At 41.8% G+C, this 19,352-nt stretch overlaps 3 protein-coding genes across 3 annotated transcripts; 1 reads left to right on the forward strand and 2 right to left on the reverse strand.

Moving 5' to 3' along the window:
* Window positions 1-210: 210 nt before the first annotated feature.
* Window positions 211-6,079, reverse strand: LOC112877744 (putative E3 ubiquitin-protein ligase RING1a). The gene is made up of 10 exons (XM_025942101.1): window positions 5,882-6,079; window positions 5,654-5,735; window positions 3,369-3,427; window positions 2,798-2,879; window positions 2,475-2,595; window positions 2,359-2,400; window positions 1,190-1,720; window positions 1,007-1,114; window positions 747-920; window positions 211-602 (listed from the first exon to the last, which is right to left on the reverse strand). Exons 1-10 carry the CDS (start codon window positions 6,039-6,041, stop codon window positions 570-572), a joined length of 1,392 nt encoding a protein of 463 aa, XP_025797886.1. The 5' UTR covers window positions 6,042-6,079; the 3' UTR covers window positions 211-569.
* Window positions 6,080-7,790: 1,711 nt separating this feature from the next.
* LOC112877258 (switch 2) lies at window positions 7,791-15,362 on the forward strand. The gene is made up of 8 exons (XM_025941500.1): window positions 7,791-8,289; window positions 9,573-9,679; window positions 10,028-10,943; window positions 11,040-11,287; window positions 12,176-12,302; window positions 12,377-12,652; window positions 13,502-13,736; window positions 14,584-15,362. The coding sequence occupies exons 1-8, from the start codon at window positions 7,897-7,899 to the stop codon at window positions 14,931-14,933; spliced, it is 2,652 nt and encodes an 883-aa protein (XP_025797285.1). The 5' UTR covers window positions 7,791-7,896; the 3' UTR covers window positions 14,934-15,362.
* Window positions 15,363-15,549: 187 nt separating this feature from the next.
* Window positions 15,550-19,352, reverse strand: LOC112875851 (probable serine incorporator). Its single transcript, XM_025939852.1, has 6 exons — window positions 19,169-19,352; window positions 18,088-18,327; window positions 17,587-17,698; window positions 17,328-17,502; window positions 16,245-16,485; window positions 15,550-16,169 (listed from the first exon to the last, which is right to left on the reverse strand). The coding sequence occupies exons 1-6, from the start codon at window positions 19,350-19,352 to the stop codon at window positions 15,874-15,876; spliced, it is 1,248 nt and encodes a 415-aa protein (XP_025795637.1). The 3' UTR covers window positions 15,550-15,873.

Below are 19,352 nucleotides of genomic sequence, written 5' to 3' on the forward strand. Positions count from 1 at the left end.
ACACATTGTACAGTGATAGTCTGGTACTCTCTCCGTCCAAATTATATGTCATTTTGACTTTTTATAGATACATAGCAAAAGCTATGTATTAGACATACAATATGTTTGGATACATCGGAAGAAACTATACATCTAGAAAAAGCTAAAACGACCCGAGGGACTAATAAAAAGCTAAAATGATCGGAGGGAGTAACAAGGAGTTCGAGGTTATAAATACAACACAACTTGACCATGTGTCATACAAGGAGCGCAAAAACTAATTTCTGTTACATCTCAGGGAGCCGTTCGCAGCACGGACGGGCTGCCGTCTGCACAAAATAATATTAACCCCACAAGTTGAAACAAATCAACTATGTAAGTGAACCTGACTCATCTGAAAACTACTAATTGACAACAACCTGCACACATTTATCTCACATCTCACAAGGTAATTATACCCCAACTATCCTCACAAGGTTTTTTGAGTCCTTAATCGTATACAAAAGCCCTGAGTCACCAAAAGGGTCATATCCTGATATCTATAAACAAAATCCTTCAATTTGAACCAACTGGCCCACTTTATTCAATGCCTAGTTTGCGACTTTGATGGCATAGACCAGCTCCTGAATCACAATGTTCAAAGAGTAAAACAATTAGCAAAACGAAATACAAAAGCTCAAACATGATATATATGTACATCAAGGTTGATGAGATAATTGTCCCTCATGAAAAAAAGGTTAATAAGATAGTTGAGCGTCTGATCTCACCAGAACCCCATTGGGAAATGTGAATGAGGATCGCAAGTCTGAAAGGCGCTCCTCCCCTACAAGCCTTGCCTTATCAAAACCGGATGTGTTAGTGCTGACAAGGTCGTTGTAGGAAGGCTTCCGTGCGTAGATCTCAACTTCTTCATCCTTGTGAGATGTCTGACTGGCGACAAACTACATGTAAGCATAAACAGCTATTTGTAAGTTTTGGAATAGTTCTGATAATGGATCACTGACAATACGCTTCATTAAGGACTGACCTGACAAAGCTGTTTGATGGAGAGAGTTGGGCCACAACACAGATATGGCTTCTCTAGATTTGGTGTAGTTTGTCCATCCAGTGGAAGCAAACAAAGATGTATGTCACGCTGTCAAATAAATCAGTAACTAATGAGATGCTCAGATGGGTAAGAATATATATCAAGAGCATGTTTTATGTTCACCTCGCTATCATTGTCATCAGAATTTCGCAGACACTCAACCAACTTGATCATGCGCCCACCCTTGACCACCCTGCCATTTGAACCACTAAAGCTACTGTATCGAGTCTGACTGCGAGTACCATTCTTTCCCCATGCTCGCAGCGGAGATGTGCTAAAATTTTCTCTAGAGATTCCTACATCGTCCTTATCATCAGAAGCAGCCTCTTCACTGCATGCTGCTCGGGCAGGTGAAGAACGTGGTGTTGGCCATTTCGGCGGTCGTTTCTGCTTTTTCTCTGGGGAACTCTCCTCAGCAGAGGACTCCTCTTTACCCAAGTTTTGACCGTTTCCATCCTCTTCATCATCAGAACAGGCCAGTGCAACATCATCGGAACTGGCTCTTCCTCTACCACGAAAATAGGTACTATGCCCATTGGCCCGAATGTTGCGGCGTGATCTTCTTACAAATGCGGCAGCAGTAGCTTTGGCAGTAGACTTCCGCCCAATAACTTCTGATTGTTTCCGAAAAGCCTCGGCAATGGATGCTTGAATCTTCACATGTACATTAATCAATCAATTGTTAGCTAATGTTAACTTGGAAATAAACTGTACGCAATATGTATTCTGTTTGTTCAGATATTTATAGATGTCAGACTTCAATACATGATGCAGTTGCTCTTGACAGAATTTGCATCAAAATAAGGTTCCTCAGTTCTTGAAGAACCGAGGCTTCTTAATATTTTTTTATATGCACTTTGTGGTCACAGCAGTATGCATTTGTGATTCCATTACCCCACTACTGGTGTACTTGAGTTTCTATTCATTGGAACGGAGCACATGATGTACAGTTCCAAATACTACCATGAAGTTGGAAAGTTGTTCTATTTTAATTTTGTCCGCTTTTTTTTTCTGAAGTTATCTGCCACTAGCTTACTATCCTTAGCATTGAACTTGTATTTCACTGGGATTTTTCCTAATACCCACCAGAAAATGCTAATGTAGAAGGCCCACATGGGGCAGAAGTATCTTATGAGAAGTAGCAAGTCAATCTCATCACAACATATCTGTAGTACGTGGGTTCACAGACTGCAGACCAAAATTTATGGGGAATAATTTATGTGAAACACCATAACAAATTCACGTGACCATGGATATAAATCTGTATAAGAAAATTAGATGGAAAAGAGAACCTGTTTATTGCGATCATTCTCCTCTTCGTTGAAGGCTAGTTCCTACACATGGGACAATGCATAAATACTAGGATCAATCTCTAATATGAATAAGCAAATAACAAGTATTTCAATACCTCTTCTTCATATTTGTCAATATCTGGGTACAGAGCTGCAATCAGGGCATCATAGTTGGGATCATCTCTCAAAGAACGCCGACTTGCACAATGTGTGCGGCATGCTGGGCACTCGTTATTCCTATATAGCAGAGGGAAAAATTAATAACAATATTGTGCTACTAAGCATGGGCTGACAACATATGTGATGTACATGCAAACAAACATGCAGTCATGCATTGGATATAACATAGATCAATACAGAACAACAGACAACAGTGGTCAGTCTGGCTCAAAAGCCAAAACAATGCAACAACAATCATACATAATGTATCATATCTTACCCAAGTCGCATGGATTTGTCAATGCATTCCCTGCAGAACCGGTGCAGACACTCCATAACTGTTCTAGTCTTCCGGATAATGCCTAGCAGCACAGAAGGTTCCACAACCAGTAAATTAAATCTAATGTTCAGGCCAACATGTGTGGATGGCAATACAAATGCAATTGACAAAACAGGATATCTCAATAACTCATATATAAAAGCAGCATATTTCTTTTAAAAACATAGACATGGGCTAAGAAAGCAAGAAAAATCAAAAAGGCGACCTAAAGCTCTTCACTCAGATCATTCATTATTGTAGGAATGAAGATGAATGTTAGTTTTAATTAAGCATGACTAAAATAGCAGCATGTTTCAGCTCTAGCTCCTAACATATGGCATGTCCATTAAGAGAATTCTTATACTTTACAACACAAGGAATTCTCTCCAACTGAAAGTGCAGGTGGATTTCAAAATACTGAAATATCAATATTGCAAATTTTACATTGTACAATCTTAAAATTCTAGCCATATGAAATGGCCGCTTTGTGTGATACAAAAGGTTACAAGTTTGTCTGCATGCTTGTAATTACCTAAGCATATGGGACACTGCACTTCTTTGCGTATGTCCGCCAATTTCACTGGAATAAACCTGCAGGGTGTCAGGGCACGATGTCAACTCTCTAAATGGGTGGGAAATATTTCTTCAAAAAAAAGGGTGGGATATCAAGAGAAAATAAATGATATCCTGTAATAAAATTATATAAAGCAGCAAAGCTTAAGGTACACACTAGATTACTCTCGTACATACCAAGCAAAATACACAAGGATCTGGTGCTAATGTTGCAATTTGCAAAATAGGCAGATCGGACAAATGAGCTGTATGTTCAGGACTAAGAATGTATCCTGACATATTATATTCATAACTGAGAGCGTGAAACATGTTCCTATCATTACGTTCGTGGGTGTAAAAGTAAATATAAACAGCTGTACAAACAAATAGTTAGCAACGTTGCTAGAAATTGTGAGAAGCATTAGACAAACATATCATAGCATTTACCAGCTGAAGTCCTGAGGCAAACAACATTGGTCAATCTCAACACCCATGCGTAAGTCAAAAACTTGCACTATGATATTGCTGACAAGAAAAAACAGGCATATGCAGTGCAACTAGGGATTATCCTTTCCTGGCTGCAAAACGAGTCAACGACCAACCCACACAAGGATGAACAATAATGTAACAAACCTACCAATCAGAAATGGTTTCATTTGTTTTTATCCTCAGAATCTGGCTGTGTGATATGAAAATAAGGCAAGAACAAGATAAATCTACTGCAATAGTCTAACATAGCAATGTGTATATCAGTGCAAAATAAAAGGCTAAACATTTTCCTACCCCATCGCTAGCTTTTGCCAGACTAATGAACATACCAGTTATATAATCTTATTAACAGATGTTATTAGATGTCAACCTACCCTATATGCATATGACCAACTTCACAGCAGTATGCATATCAGCAACTAAATTACAACAGTAAGCACTTAAAAGCAAGCTTGGCATATAACTAAACCATAATTAGAACACTAAAGCTATAAACGCATATGTTGTGTTCTACTTTCTTGTTCCATTGACATTCACATGAATAAAAGGTCTATAGAAAAAAAAGGACTTATGTCTGACTGGAAAGCCTTAGCAAAAAAGACAAGAGGTATAATATTAACAGGCTAATGGCAGGCAGTAAGAGCATGTTGTTGTTCTAGCACATGTATCATGCATATATGCATCATGACGATTAAAAAGATATGCTAGATTTATGCTAGGTTTGTCCTGTAGTACTTAAATGTTTCAAATTGGTGATATACTGGTCGGTGTCACTACACACTTGTAAGGAGCACCAGTGAGCTCAGATTTACCACTTTTTATAATTAGGCATGGTCAGGCTACCAAGTTCCTAATAGTATAGTACTAATTAGTACCACAGCGCAAATGTTTCAGAAATCTCATTGGTAGATCAAAACTATGATGTCAGTGCCATTCCACACTGGTAAAGAGTGGTGAGTTCAAAGCTCTAAGCAATTATGGAAATTAGGGGTGCTGGTTTCTATCACTATGGCAAAAGCTTCAAGCTACCCATTGTGATTAGGTTCCAAGTTCATTAAATTAGTAGCTGATGCAGTTCAGTTATTGCATCTAGCATCAATTAAGCGATAAATATATCGTGCTGTATTCGAGGTACTCCAGGCTTCACTGTTGCCACAAAAGCAAGGCACTACAGAGTGTGGGCCAGATCCCCCTTTTTTAAGAAAAATAACATAATCAATATCTAATCACCAATTAAGTCACTTCATTTCTGTACTGTAGAAATATCAATAATGGGAAGATTAACAATGTACCGTCCCAGCCCACATTGGGCTGCCGGATTGAGAGCTCTAGCACTGCTCACGAAGAACAACTGCTTCGTAGCCCCTCAGGTAGCCTAGCCTGGCTCTTTCGATCAGATTATGACTGCAGCTAGGCGCTTGCAACTGCTGCGCGTTTGTGTTGCCACCAACAGAAATCACTGAGTGAGGACGTCGAGTCTCACAGGCAGAAAACTATGAGTTCGGTGCCTCCCCCTCGGCCAGCCAGGCACCAGAAACTCCGCGGCCAGCCATGGTCGACCAGGCAAAGAAAGAGCGGCGGGCTCGCGCTCGAGAGCAGGGGAACGGGCCAGCGACAACGAGGCGAACGCGGGCGCGAGTCGCCGCTTCGCCGCGCCGCATCTGGAGCACGCATCAGGAAGGAAACGACGACGACGGGCCGCAGTGAAAGGAAAACGGCAAAAGGCAAGCAACGAGGGTGGTGGGCGGGCGGGCTGGCGGGCGGGCGAGCACGTACTCCTGGTTCACGGCGTCCGCGTCCTCCGACTCTGACTCCGACTCCGACGCTGCCGCCGCCGCCGCCGCCTTCGCGCCGGAATCTGCGAGCACAGCCAAAACAACAACACGGGGACGAGAGGGAAACCCAGCATCAGCGCGCCGAGATCGATGAGGAAGGACGCCGTCGGCGAGCGGGGAGAGGGAGGGCGGGCGGGCGGGAGGGAGGGAGGGAGGGCGGGGCGCTCACCGTTGACGTTTCCGTTGGCCTCGGCGCCGTTCTCCTCCAGCTTGGGCTTCTTCTCCGCGGGCTCGGCCGCAGGCGGCGGCGGAGAGGGCACGGGAGGGGGCGAGCCGGCGCCAGGGGCCGCGGAGAGGGAGGGTGCGGGCGGGCGCTTCTGGGCGGGCATTGGAGCGGCGGCGAGCGCGAGCGGGGTCGCGTGGAGCGGCGGCGAGGTGGAGAGGCCGGGCGGGCGGGCGGGCTCGCGTGCGGGGGCCTGCGCCTGCGGGCGTTGCTGCGTGCGCTGGGGGCGGGGATGGTTGGCACGGGGGCCTCACTGGGGTTGCCTTTTCTTCGGCTCCTGGCGCTCTGCGTGGCGGAAGTCAGGTTGGGTTGGTTACGAGCTCGGGTCGCGCCCGGTCTCGGATCCGGCGTACGCCTCGTGTCCGGAACTGATTGGGGGTGCCCAAACGAGCTGGTGCTTTGTCCCCGTGCCGGCCAAGCGCCACCGGCCGTCGGGGATCCTTGATTCCTCGTCAACGATCTCTACAGTCTAGCCCGTCGATTAGAATGAGACACAACAATTTAATTAAACTTTTGGCGAAAAAAGCAATGTTATGAGACACAACTTTTTTTGTCTCGAAAAATAACGTGACGCAACTTTTTGTAAACGACTTTTCCATCTTCAGGTTCTATGGCCCATCTTAGGTTTATTTGTGCTTAAATTTGATAATTTTCAGTTTTCCACATGCACGATCGGACTATCGCTAGCAAACCACACCACACATTCCTTTTTTTCTAAAAAAAATTAGACATATATATATGGGTATAGCAAAGCAAGCAACGACTAATCTTTCACTCTCGTTACCCGTACCTAGGCCCCGTTTGGTTACTGATTTATTAATTAGAAATATTAAATATAGATTATTGATAAAAAAATTCCATAACCTCTGCATGTTTTTCGAGACGAATCTATTAAGCCTAATTAGTTCATAAATAAATCATATGATACTACAGTAAATATATGCTAATCATGGTTAAGTAAGTTTGATAGATTCGTCTCGTGAATAAGCTCTAAGCTTAGCTTATGTAGTTAGTTTTATAAATAGTTTATATTTAGTGTTTCTAATTGGTATCGAAATATTCAATGTGACAGAACTTATTATTATAATATAATAAGCATCTGGAATCTAGACAGCCCCTTGATCTTTGATTCATAATACTAGCTGCAAATATTTTTTTCTAAAAGATTCTCCCCGGTAACAATAGCATTGTTTTAAGTTTACCGTAAGTTTTGTTTAGTGCATCATAATAAACATAAATTCACTTAAAAACCAATTATATCAAATTTCATATTAGTCATATCCGGCAAGTCCCTCGTCTTCAAGTTCCACGTGTAACGTCGTAACGACATTCGCCATCCAGATAGTATTTACCTAGCCATATTATCTTTTAGAGCATCCAGTTGTCCAACGTTTACAATGATGGCATGATGCATGATATTTCCAACGTCGACGTGGTACATAAATCAAAGAAGTCCTTTCCTTCCTCGTTTTGAGTAAAAGTCTCATTTTGTTCCAATCCGGGCTCGGCTGGCTTTATTAACAAATTGAGCATCTATAAAAGATTCTTTATATTAGGAATAGAGATTTTAACTAAAAATTACTCTGCAACAGAAATTACTCTGCAACAGTTTTTTCAATTGGATATCTAAATATAAAACTCCTCTGTTTCGGATTTCTCTTCGGTCAAGGATGGAGAATGAAAATTAATTGCTACACTACGCATAAGATATAGAAAAACTGTTAAATGTTGAAAAAATAGAAAATAATTTTTACTTGAATGATTTTCTAAATAATAATTTAGAAGGTAAATTTTAGAAAAACTCTTGCGACCTAACTATTATTTCAAAATCTTTCCTCCAATAACCCTATCTCCGTTTGACCGTTTGGAGGCGGCGGCGGCCAACTCCCTTCCCCAATTGCCGCCTCCGCTCCGGTGGCCTTCCACCGCAGAAACCCGCCGGAGAACCACTGCCTCCGCCCATGTCGCTCCACCGCCTCAAGGAGACTCTCCACGCCTGCTCCTCGTCCTCCTCCCAACCACAATCCCAGCCCCGCTCGCCGCCTCCTCCCGCTCTCCTTCCGCGCAGGCCCCCGAAGACCTCCCTTTCGCAGCAGCTCCTCCGCCTCGAGGCCACCGCAGCCTCATCCTCCTTTTCGTCCAGGATCGCACAGCTTCCACCCGCTCCCAGGCCCCTGATCGATAAACCGCGGGAGGACGACGAACCGCCGCCGTCGTCGTCGGAGGACGACGAGAGAAGAACTCGCCCCATTAGCCGCCCCCGCCCACCTCCGCCACCAGCGGCCGCCCTCGAGTCCCGCGGACCATACGAGCCGCTTGTGCTCTCGCCGCCCGGAGAGCGCCCTGTCGTCCAGGTACCGTACTAGCGCAGTAGCGCTTGCCTCTCTTTGGTGGCAATAGATTCGTTGGGCCTGTTTGGAAAGCAGGAATTACACGCGAAGTAGTCCAGTTTCAATAGTGTAAATGGGCATTAGGTCCTTGTTGCGAGGACAAAATTTATGTTTTTTAACAATGTTGCAACCCTGCTTCCTTTGGCTTGTGCCCTCTTTATGTTTCTTATTCTTGTTTTTCGTGGGTTTCATCTCTAGCCTACCCCAAGTTGTTTGGGACAAAAGGCTAAGTTGTTGTTGTTGTTGTTGTTGCAACCCTGCTTCGTGGGATAGAGAGAGAGCTGAGAAAACGTCACAAAAGAATTTCCTACGGTATTATTCTTTCTGTGATTCCCTTCGGTTTATCTCATTCAAATAGAAATTGGCAAATGAATGTACATTGCAATAGAGACAGTTCTGGCAGAAATAACATATATGGACAAGAAGAAAAATAATTGATGATGAGCTACTTGCATGCATTTTTGTATATACTTTAATGTTTACTTGTTCCATGGTGCTATTATCACGAGGATTATATTAAGTGGATGATGGGCTGCTTGTATTTTTCATCATTTAACGTTTACAATTAACCAGATCTCAAGGCCTCTGATCAATACTAATTACAGAGAAGCTTACTCTGTATTGAAGGGGCTAACAAGCTGTCTTTGATTGAAAAATAGTAGTCTCCTTTTGATTTATATGGTTCTTCTGCACTGCTATTGTTTCTTCCGTATACTCCTTTAGTTTACCTCTTTAAGGCTGAGGTCTGTTTTTGCTGATAAGTTTTGTCCTGGCTTCAAGAAACATCGTGAATACTTGCAAAATCCATTTTTCTGGACTAGCTTTGGTTTTGCATTGTGCTAGCCCCGAACCGCTAAAAAATTTGCTCATGGGAAAAACTCAGGGATGACCAAGGCATTGGCAAAACAAGGGTGTTCAATAGCACCGTGTGCAATACTCCATACAAAAGTACTAGCTACAAACATGCAACATAAATGCGATTTGCTCATGTGCACGTTGTGCTTTTATTGCATTGAAAACTATGTTCTTAAATATATTGTTTGCAAAACATTATACCTGGTTTGTTTCTCTTGGATTTATCTGTGAATGGTTTTACATCTTTGATTCTTTGTCCACTGTAGGATTAGTCTCTGATAAAATTTAAACCAAAAAGCCCTGTTTTTTGTGTTTTTTCTCTATCCGAGCCCCTGATTGTTGTCATTATTCATCACATTTACTTTCTGTACTTCTGTTTTGTCTTGTTGTAGGTGCCCCCATCAATAAATTGTAGGCTACTTGCGCATCAGAGGGACGGTGTGAGATTCTTATACAATTTGTATAGAAACAATCATGGTGGTGTGCTTGGAGATGACATGTGAGGCTTCGGAATTGCATAAGTTCTCCTTTTTTAGTAGAAAGATGATCCTCTTTTCGTTCTTAAATAACCCTGAAGATCGACCAGGAGTGTTCTTTTACATAAGCACTTATTCAACCACATTAGATGGTGGGGATCCAAATTTCAGCGAAGCAACTAGTCTTCTCAATGTAGTTTGTTGGTTCTGTTGCATAATTCTTCAAAAAAAATATTCTAAGTAGAAATGCAGCTCGGCTTATTAAATGGCTATGATCTGCATATATGTACAGTGTTGATGTAGTGACAATCATTATTCCTATAACTGCACTTCTTGTTCATTCTTTTAACATTATTCCTCTTATGATTTAGGGGTTTGGGAAAGACCATTCAAACTATTGCTTTTTTATCATCTGTTATTGGCAAAGGTAATGGTCATGAGCAATCGACAGACAAAGGAAAGAAGACTGGTCCTGTACTCGTCCTCTGCCCTACTTCAGTGATTCGGAACTGGGAAAATGAATTTTCTGAGTGGGCAGAATTCTCTGTTGCTGTCTATCATGGTCCAAATCGTGAGTTGGTTCTTGAAAAAGTTGAAACTCAAGGACTGGAGGTACTAATTACCAGTTTTGACACTTTCAGAATTCATGACAAGATTTTATGTGGTATCCCATGGGAGCTTGTGGTAGTTGATGAGGCACACCGGCTAAAGAATGAAAAATCCAAGTTATATACAGCGTGCTTGGGAATAACAACTCCAAAGCGGTTTAGTCTCACAGGGACCATAATGCAGAATAAAATCATGGAATTATTTAATCTGTTTGACTGGGTTGTGCCTGGCTGCCTAGGGGATCGAGAACACTTTCGAGCCTACTATGATGAGCCTCTAAAACAGGGTCAGAGGCTAAGCGCTCCTGAGAGATTTGTTCAAGTTGCTGATGCGCGCAAGAAACACCTTGTTTCCGTTCTCAAGAAATTCTTGTTGAGAAGGACAAAGGAGGAGACAATTGGGCATCTTATGCTTGGGAAGGAGGATAATATTGTTTTCTGCAAAATGAGTGACGTTCAAAAGCGTGTTTACAGGAGAATGCTGCAACAACCTGACATACAGATCCTTATTAATAAGGATCTCCACTGTAGCTGTGGAAGTCCTTTGCCTCAGGTTGAATGCTGCAAGAAAACTGAGCCAAATGGTATTATATGGTCTTATCTCCACAGAGACAGCCCGGATGGTTGTTCTATATGCCCCTTCTGTCTTGTTCTTCCTTGCCTCGTCAAGCTTCAGCAGGTTATGTCCTATGAGACGGCAGCAACAAGAACAAAACCTATTTATTAATTTTGACATTTTTTAAAAAAAATTCTAATATCTCTTCCTGCACTGTAGATTAGCAATCACCTGGAGCTGATAAAGCCTAATCCAAAGGATGAGGTTGAAAAGCAGAAGAAAGATGCTGAGCTTGCGGCAACTGTCTTCGGTACAGATATTGACTTAGTTGGTGGCAGCACCAAAAGTGAAAATTTCATGGGTCTCAGTGATTCAGAACATTGCGGAAAGATGCGTGCACTAGAAAGGCTTCTGTCATTGTGGACTCAGCAGGGTGACAAGATTCTTCTTTTCAGTTATTCTGTCAGGTTGTTGTTCATTTATGTGCTAACTATTTAGCTGGTACAATGCCAAAGCTATATTGCCATACACCTTATTCCCATCATTTTTCAGATATTTCAATATTTAGTCATTGATTTGCCAAATGCTTGAGTTATTACTTCTATGCCACAAGTAAATGTTGCTTACTTCCTCAAATTAGGAGTAAAAAGACATATTGCCAATTGATCTAGTACATGGGTCATGTTCCATCATTCGAAAAATTCATCTCTGTTTGACTTTTGACTTAATCTTGTTTTTCAGATCCACATAAAGTAGGAGAAACATATTTCAGAAGATCTCTTACATTTGAGCCATACTCGATCGTTAAAATGATATAATGCATAAAAATATCTTTCTTTCACTGTTGTAAAGGACTTTTCCATACTTTCCTATTAGTGTTGAATTTTGCAATAAAAATGTGTCACTTCATTTGCCACAGTAGGAGTGCTTTGGTTAGAGCATAAGAATCTTATTTATTTAGGTTCTCTATGACTATCTATGCCAAAACTATCTCAATTAGAGCTGTAGTTTAGATTTGTACGTTCAACAATGATGTTAGGGTGTGATTGGATGTAAAACTTTTCTACCTTGTGACCACCATTTTTCATGTTACCTAAAAGATATTTAAAAATTAGTAGTGATCAAAATATGCGTAGCTGAAGTCATTAAGTCAATGGTGAAAATTATTCGTGAATGTGGGAGTAACTTGATTACTGTTGCTACTATCTTCTAAATACACAAGCTTTAGATGTGCCACTTGTTTTCGCATGCAGAAGAGGAAGAGAGAAGGGGGAGGGGCTGTATTAGACATGTCCTACTTGTAGCATCATTGCATTTTTAGTTAATGGATTTCATTTCTTTCTATCTGCGTACAGGATGCTTGACATACTAGAGAAGTTTCTCATAAGAAAGGGTTATTGCTTTTCACGCTTTGATGGAACAACTCCCATGAATGCACGCCAGTCGCTAGTGGATGAGTTCAACAGAAGCCCTAGCAAACAGGTGAATTTTGGTTCTTCTATCTAACAAATTTTGGAAGTGGATTGTCCAATTAAGTGGTAAATTCTTTTATACAGGTTTTCCTTATATCTACTCGGGCAGGTAATTTAGGTGTAAACCTTGTCAGTGCTAACCGTGTGGTGATATTTGATCCAAGTTGGAACCCTGCCCAAGACTTGCAAGCACAAGACAGATCATTTCGGTATGGACAGAGACGTCATGTTACAGTATTCCGCCTACTTGGTGCTGGTTCACTTGAAGAGCTTGTTTATTCTCGACAAATATATAAACAGCAGCTTTCCAACATTGCAGTCTCAGGAAAAATAGAGAAACGTTACTTTGAAGGTGTGCAGGTAATACTCACCATTGAAGTATTTTATAAGATTGAATGGAGAACATGAAGTGTTTTACATGAAGCATTGTGCTGGTACAATTTTGAGCTGGTTACGAACAAAAGATGATGATGGGGTTTATTTGCTCTGTTCTCTTGGGTTGGTGTAATCATGAATTAGAATTTTATTCCATTTTACAGCGCGTGAAGCTTGTCACCTTTTGTTTTCTGCTACATCTGTGTTTGCCCAAGTTACCCTAAACTCTAAACCCTGCCCAAGTTACCTAACTCATTTGGTTTCAGTTCCATTAGCATTTTCCATGCTTTCCAAACAAAGAGTCTAGAGTTGTGTGTTACCTTCATTGTTTTCTTATCTTCAGAGATCGGTACTATTGAGACATTTGATAAAGAACTTAATAAATTGAGCAATGTTTCAAATTTACTGAAAGTCCTGTTACTGTTACACAGTTTCTCATTTTTAGGTCCAAGACCTAATGCAGGATGTTAAAACTTTAAAATTCATTGTTGATGCAGATTACCTGGATGTATTTTTACAAAGAAGTGACATTGTGTACTCCATAGAATAGCATTACAAATAATTGTAGTTATATGGCATTTGAGCAAACTCAAAACATGTCACAACCCATCAATCTTCCTATGCGTGTTTTTTTAAACACATCAGCATATATTTTCCTTAAGAATTCCAGTTTGAGCTGTATTAGCTGTCATAGGCATGACAGACTAGGTGTATTCACGAGTGCACAATAGTTTACTTTCAAATTGGACTTTTGGCAGTTGTAAGAATAACAGATTACTCACTGTATACTTGGTATCTTTTTTTGGATATCTAATTTGGATAATTCTGATATAGGATAACAAGAAATTTCAAGGTGAGCTCTTTGGAATCTGCAATCTGTTCCATGACTTGTCAGATAAGCTTTTTACTAGTGAGATTATCGAGATGCATGGAGAACATGGCAATGGTAGTGCAACTGAAGCAACAGGAATAAGAGAAATAGTCGATACTGATTTATTTGGTTCACAAGAGAACAGAAAGTCTTCCACGGCAACAACAGATGCTGACAATCAGAAATTGGTTGATTTTGGTATGCTCTTTCTCCGATTAATATTACTTTATTTTTACCGTATAATATACTGCATAAAAGATTTATGGACCAAATGACTAAGGTATACTCCCTCCGTTTCAAATTAGAGATCGTTTTGGCTTTTCTAGATACATAATTTTTCCTATGTATCTAGGCATAGCGTATATGTAGGTGCATAGCAAATGCTATGTATCTAGAAAAGCCAAAATGACTTATAATTTAGAACGGAGGGAGTAGCCATTACTCCTGCTGTTAGCTACAAAGGCTGATATGAAAAACTAGTCATTTATTTTAGATGCGATCTAAACATTTACTCTCTAAAGATTTTGAAATAGTGTACCATTTTGTTCCTTTAAGGTGTTTATCTGTAACCAATATTAGGTTGGTGTACCATCTGCTGTTCAATCTCTCGTTTTCTACTCTTAGAAGATTTTGAGCTTGTTCGGTCACAGTCCTTCATACATTCAGGTAGTTTGCATTTCCTATGCTAAAATATAAAACGCTTACCATTTGAATACCGGTGATGGTGTCTTTGTACTATTAGGCTATTCTTCTGTAGCCTGAAGCCGATCAGTTGTCGTTTTCTTGCTGAAAAGTGAAAACCTACAAAAAAATATTTTCATCCTTCTACTTCCTGGTGGATCATCTACTGCCTGTGTACACCGTAGATATCTAGAACATCATGTACCATGCTCATGATTTTCAGAACATTAAGTTTCTGGTTGATTTTAAAAATTCACGTAACTGAGAGTTGCTTGATAGGCTGACTGCTGTAATCTATCTTCCCTCCCTCCTGTCACTTATCCATTTTGTATTTCGGAAGTAACAAATTTGGCCTGTTTAACAGGGATAGTTTATGCCCACCGCAATGAGGACGTTGTGAACATGGGAACAAAGGGTGGAGACGAGGACGGAACAGAGGAGACTGTTCAGAGCTCCTCAGAGGAGCTGCAAAGTAAGCATGAAACAAAGCACACTGTTAAGGTGAAATCTTCTTCTCTGGAGAACAGAAAGGTGGTGAAACATGATTCGTTGGAGCAGAAAAGGAAAGAGTTTAGCCGTGTTGCATCTTTCATGGGCATGGATGACCTTGAATTTAGCAAGTGGTTGCTAGCTGCCTCACCTGTCCAGCGGTCCGAAGTGCTGCAGCAGTACAAGAGGAAAAGGAATAGGAAGTGTGAGCACAATCAGAACTGATGGTGCAGACCTCCGAATCTACTGCAGAGCTATGACATAGTTAGCTTGTGTAGCTAGTTCCAGCGGTTATGATAGGTGATGGGAGTCAAATTGTAGCACTGATTAATAGCTGATTTCAGCAGCAGCTCTTGATGCTGACTAGTTTTGGCCTTCTTGATGGTTCAAGTTGGGATCAGGAAAACTTTGTTCGGTTTCACTGGCGCTTTTCAGTCAGGTGAAATCTAACCCATCATGGTTCTGTTGCCTGAGCCATAGCAAATTTTACCATGCAGGTGGCTTGCAATGTTACCGAGCTGTACTATAGAATCATGTGGATAGCGTAGTCTTTTATAGTTTTTTCTGGAGATGCTTGTAGGCTTTTACTTGTGTACAGCAATGGACATATTTGTTTTTAAGTAATGTCTGGAAACTGGAAAGTGTCTTGTCTTTTTTTTCCTCATCAATATGCTGGAATGAGCGACCATGCAGTCGTAATGGGAGGTCGCAGCCTCGCAGGTGAGCAGATGGCACCGTCGACCCCAAACTGGGCAGCCGGGCTGGCCTACAGGAGGCGGCGGTGCAGCAGGGCTGCCGGTTGGAGCAAGGACTGCCACGGTAGTTTCTATTCATCCCAAAATGACAAAGCATCCATGCATAGCTCAGTAAACACAAAACAAGCAGCAGGCGTACATACACCAGAAGCTACCCCATTGTTAATCACTTAACCACTAGGAATTGCCACAACTAGGCATACAACTATATATGACTCAATATCCACAAACCAACTATTTTGGCATAGATATAAGCTTTGTATATGGCCACACACAGGTACGAAACGCTGCCGCTTGCATGCCAGATAACATCAGATGCTACTCGTTCTATTCCCAAATTCTGCTTATTATATTCACAATCACAGCCAATTCACAAATACGGATCAGCTCATGGCCATGGTCACAGGTGCCTAGGAGAAATCACGGTCCGGGAAGAGCAGCGGGGCGATGAGGGTCCAAATGTACAACGCGGCGGTGACCCACTCCGTGCAGATGCGCACCCAGACGGTTGTCCATCCAACATCCATTAGCTCTGACTTCTCCGATGCCGCGCTTGTCCAGCCAGTCAAAAGCATGGCTGAGTACATGCTTGCAAGGGCGAAGATGAGGTGGAAGAAGGTGTAGGAGTAGCTCACAGGGCGCGGTTCGCTTTCTTTGTCATCGCCTTTGCCTGTCTCCTCATCGCCGAGTAAAGGATTTTTGGCTCCTGCATGCGTTTTTAATTACCATGGTAGTTAACCAAGAATGAGGCTGCACAGGAGTGTAATTGGCATATTCTTACCAGATCTAGGAGACGATGGTGGTGAGAGGAATGTAGTGGAAGATCCAGCACGGACAGCAGAGTATACAACAGATAGCACGGTAGTGAGCATCCCGAGTATAAGAGCGCTCATTGAAACCTGCTTAGAATGCCTGTGAAGTCCATTGCATGCGTAGTCATCTGGTTCACTTGAGAGACTAGTGTAACACAGGTATGCACAGTAGACAGAAATGACAGAAGCAGGCATAATGCTTCCACTGACCTGGAAAATGAATCAGTATTCCATCACACCTAACAGCAAATTTTATCAGGTAATAGCAGAGAACTGTATAAACTGTTACATTAGAAATTTGGATCATGAAGACAATCAAATGTATTCAGATTTCCTTGCTCAAATACTCAAAGGAACCAGGATCTACCAATGGTTATCTCAAAATCACACATAAATATTCTTGCTATATTTGTTTTGCATATCCATAGGGAAAGTTCAAGATGAAAAAAAAAGGTTTTTTGGTGTTCTTGCCTCTGCTTTGAAGTGCAATTGTGATTTTGCCCTCATTTTTTCAACTGTGTGATTTTGCCCTTTATTTTTCACAAGTCATTGCGATTTTGCCCTTGGTTTTTGCGTATTTGCCCCTGTTTTGACCATTGACTAGGGTTAAAATTGCATTGACTTATGAAAAATAAAGGGCAAAATCACACAATTGAAAAAATGAGGGCAAAACCGCAATTGCACTTCAAAGCAGGGACAAGAACACAAATGCCCCCCAAAAAAACACCCAAGAGACTTGTTAGAGTACGTCATGGGTCTATTGGGCCTGAGCTGGCGGTATAGCCCGTTAGTGTTAGGGTTAATTAGAGATAAGGGTCGCTTGCTTAGGGGTCAAGTAAGCTTTGCTTGGGAATCAAGTAAACCTCTCTATATATGGAGAGGAGATGTATCAATCTAATCAAGCAAGAACTAGAAGGAAAACCCTTCCCTCTTGCCCGGCCGTGGGCAAGGCCCCCGGCCAGCCCCTCTCTCTCCCCTCAACCCTAACCGCCGCCATAACAGACTATTTGTTAATAACTTGAAGTAGTTTGAAATTTGAGGTGGTATGTTACCTGGGGGTGCAAAGCAACTATTGCAAATGCAAAGGCAAGAATAAGAGTCATGACAATAAAGAACACGTTGAGACCACAGTCATGACCGGAGGGATTAAACCACATGAAAAGCACACCAGAGAAGGCAAATGTAGAGAGATAGCAAACCACAGTCACTACCAGTAAAGCTATTTCCCTGAAATATCAAATAAGATGCCATAATCAATATCACATGGTAAACTGGGTTCAAGCATCACTATCTTGTGTTTAGCGCACTTACCACTTCTGCTCATCTTTCTCAACCCATGAGTCATTCCAATTATTTGTGAAATCTAAAAGCATCACAACCTGTACTAGAAGAAACAAACCAGATCCAAACTTTGACAGTACCTCTGCAATTACCGATTTCAAAATTAGTGAAACTCAACAAACAATGGAAATTAGAGGCATATCTAGTGCAACATATAAATTAGCTGCAGCCATCTGAAGTTCTCTAACTTGGGAGATAAGATCAACAAAAGAGGGAAAAGAAACTGAAGAGCAAACCCTCAAATGTAATATATGATTATACAATGTTTTCAAGCCTAAATACGACAAACAGTAGATTTATCAAGAGATAATGTTAAAGATCTGCACACACTGTCATGTGCAACTTGTATCTCAAACATGTTACGATATTCACACTTGCAGTGCACTTGAATTTTTCTGAGTGCTCTATGGTCATCTTACATTGTTATTTCTGAAGACAGTGTAATATGAATGATTGGCGAAACAAGCTTACCGTAAATGGTAATTACAATGTTCGGAACACAGAACATAAGAACAATTAGAACAGCCCAGACAGCAATCTTTGCAATCCAGCCACCATGGTGCCATGCATCTCGCCGATCATTCTGGTCTTTTATACCAATCATCATGATGGCAAATATTGCAAAAAACAAGAAGTTCCCCAGGCTTACACGAAGAACAGCATTCATTTGAAACCATTCGTCTGGTGGTGTCTGGTCAAATGCATTTATCCCTGCAGTGCAGTAAATTCCTGACTTACTATATGTCATGAAATCAATCAATGGTCCATTTGATTTATCATAATCTCAAAGATTTTAGTGGATCAGAAGTCCAAAACAAAGACGAGTACTGTTTGAAATAATAGCTCACTAAAAATTGGCAGTTTCACACATCAAATATGCTCTGTATCAGCTACCAGTATACCAGAAAATATGCACAGGCACAATGAAAGGCATGTCCTAGGCAGCACACATGGGCTCAACCTACTGCTGCGAGTGACAACACCAGTAGAATTCAAAGAAAGCCTCTATCTTATTCAGTTTTTCATGATTCATGTTATTCTGCATACCTGTCTTTTATCTTGTTTACCAAATGGACACTATAATACATTAATATCCTCTTGAGCCTCGAGGGATGTGGAGAAATGTAGCCAATTCTAAATATCCAAGAGAGCAAATATTTACACACAAAGCGAATAAAATTATCCGACTTCCCAGACAGGGGAAATTCATGTTAAGGGCGCCTGGATTCACCTAAATCAAGCTTAAAATTGACATCGTGTATGTAGAGTTGGAGAGACAGAAAATGGATAAGCCAGAGAGGGACTAACTAGCACGCATCCGGGGGCGAATTTCCCAACTAGCTCCCAACTACACAGAGAGAAAGGTCAATCTTGCACGCTACATCGCAATTACCTAGTGGTACCACAAAAATTGCAGCTAGGAACTCCAAACAGATCGATCTACCCTAGCAATCAGGGGGAAAAAACAGCCAGAGCCTTGAAGGGAAGAGGAATCAGGGCTGAAGGATGGGAGGGGTTTGCTGGGAGTGAGTAGCGACGGGGGGGCACGTACACGGGATGTGCTGGAGGAGAGGCGCGGCGAACTGGCGGAGCAGGAAGGAGAGGATGAGGGAGGCGGCGAAGAGGCCGCAGTAGGCGATGCGCGCGGAGCGGCGGGTCACGGCCGACGCCGCCGACGTGCAGAGGTTGCAGGCGCAGCCCGCGCAGGCGGACGCCAGGCACGACGCGCACCACAT

This window comes from Panicum hallii, chromosome 9, assembly GCF_002211085.1.
Source record: "Panicum hallii strain FIL2 chromosome 9, PHallii_v3.1, whole genome shotgun sequence".
Classification (NCBI taxonomy): Eukaryota; Viridiplantae; Streptophyta; class Magnoliopsida; order Poales; family Poaceae; genus Panicum; species Panicum hallii.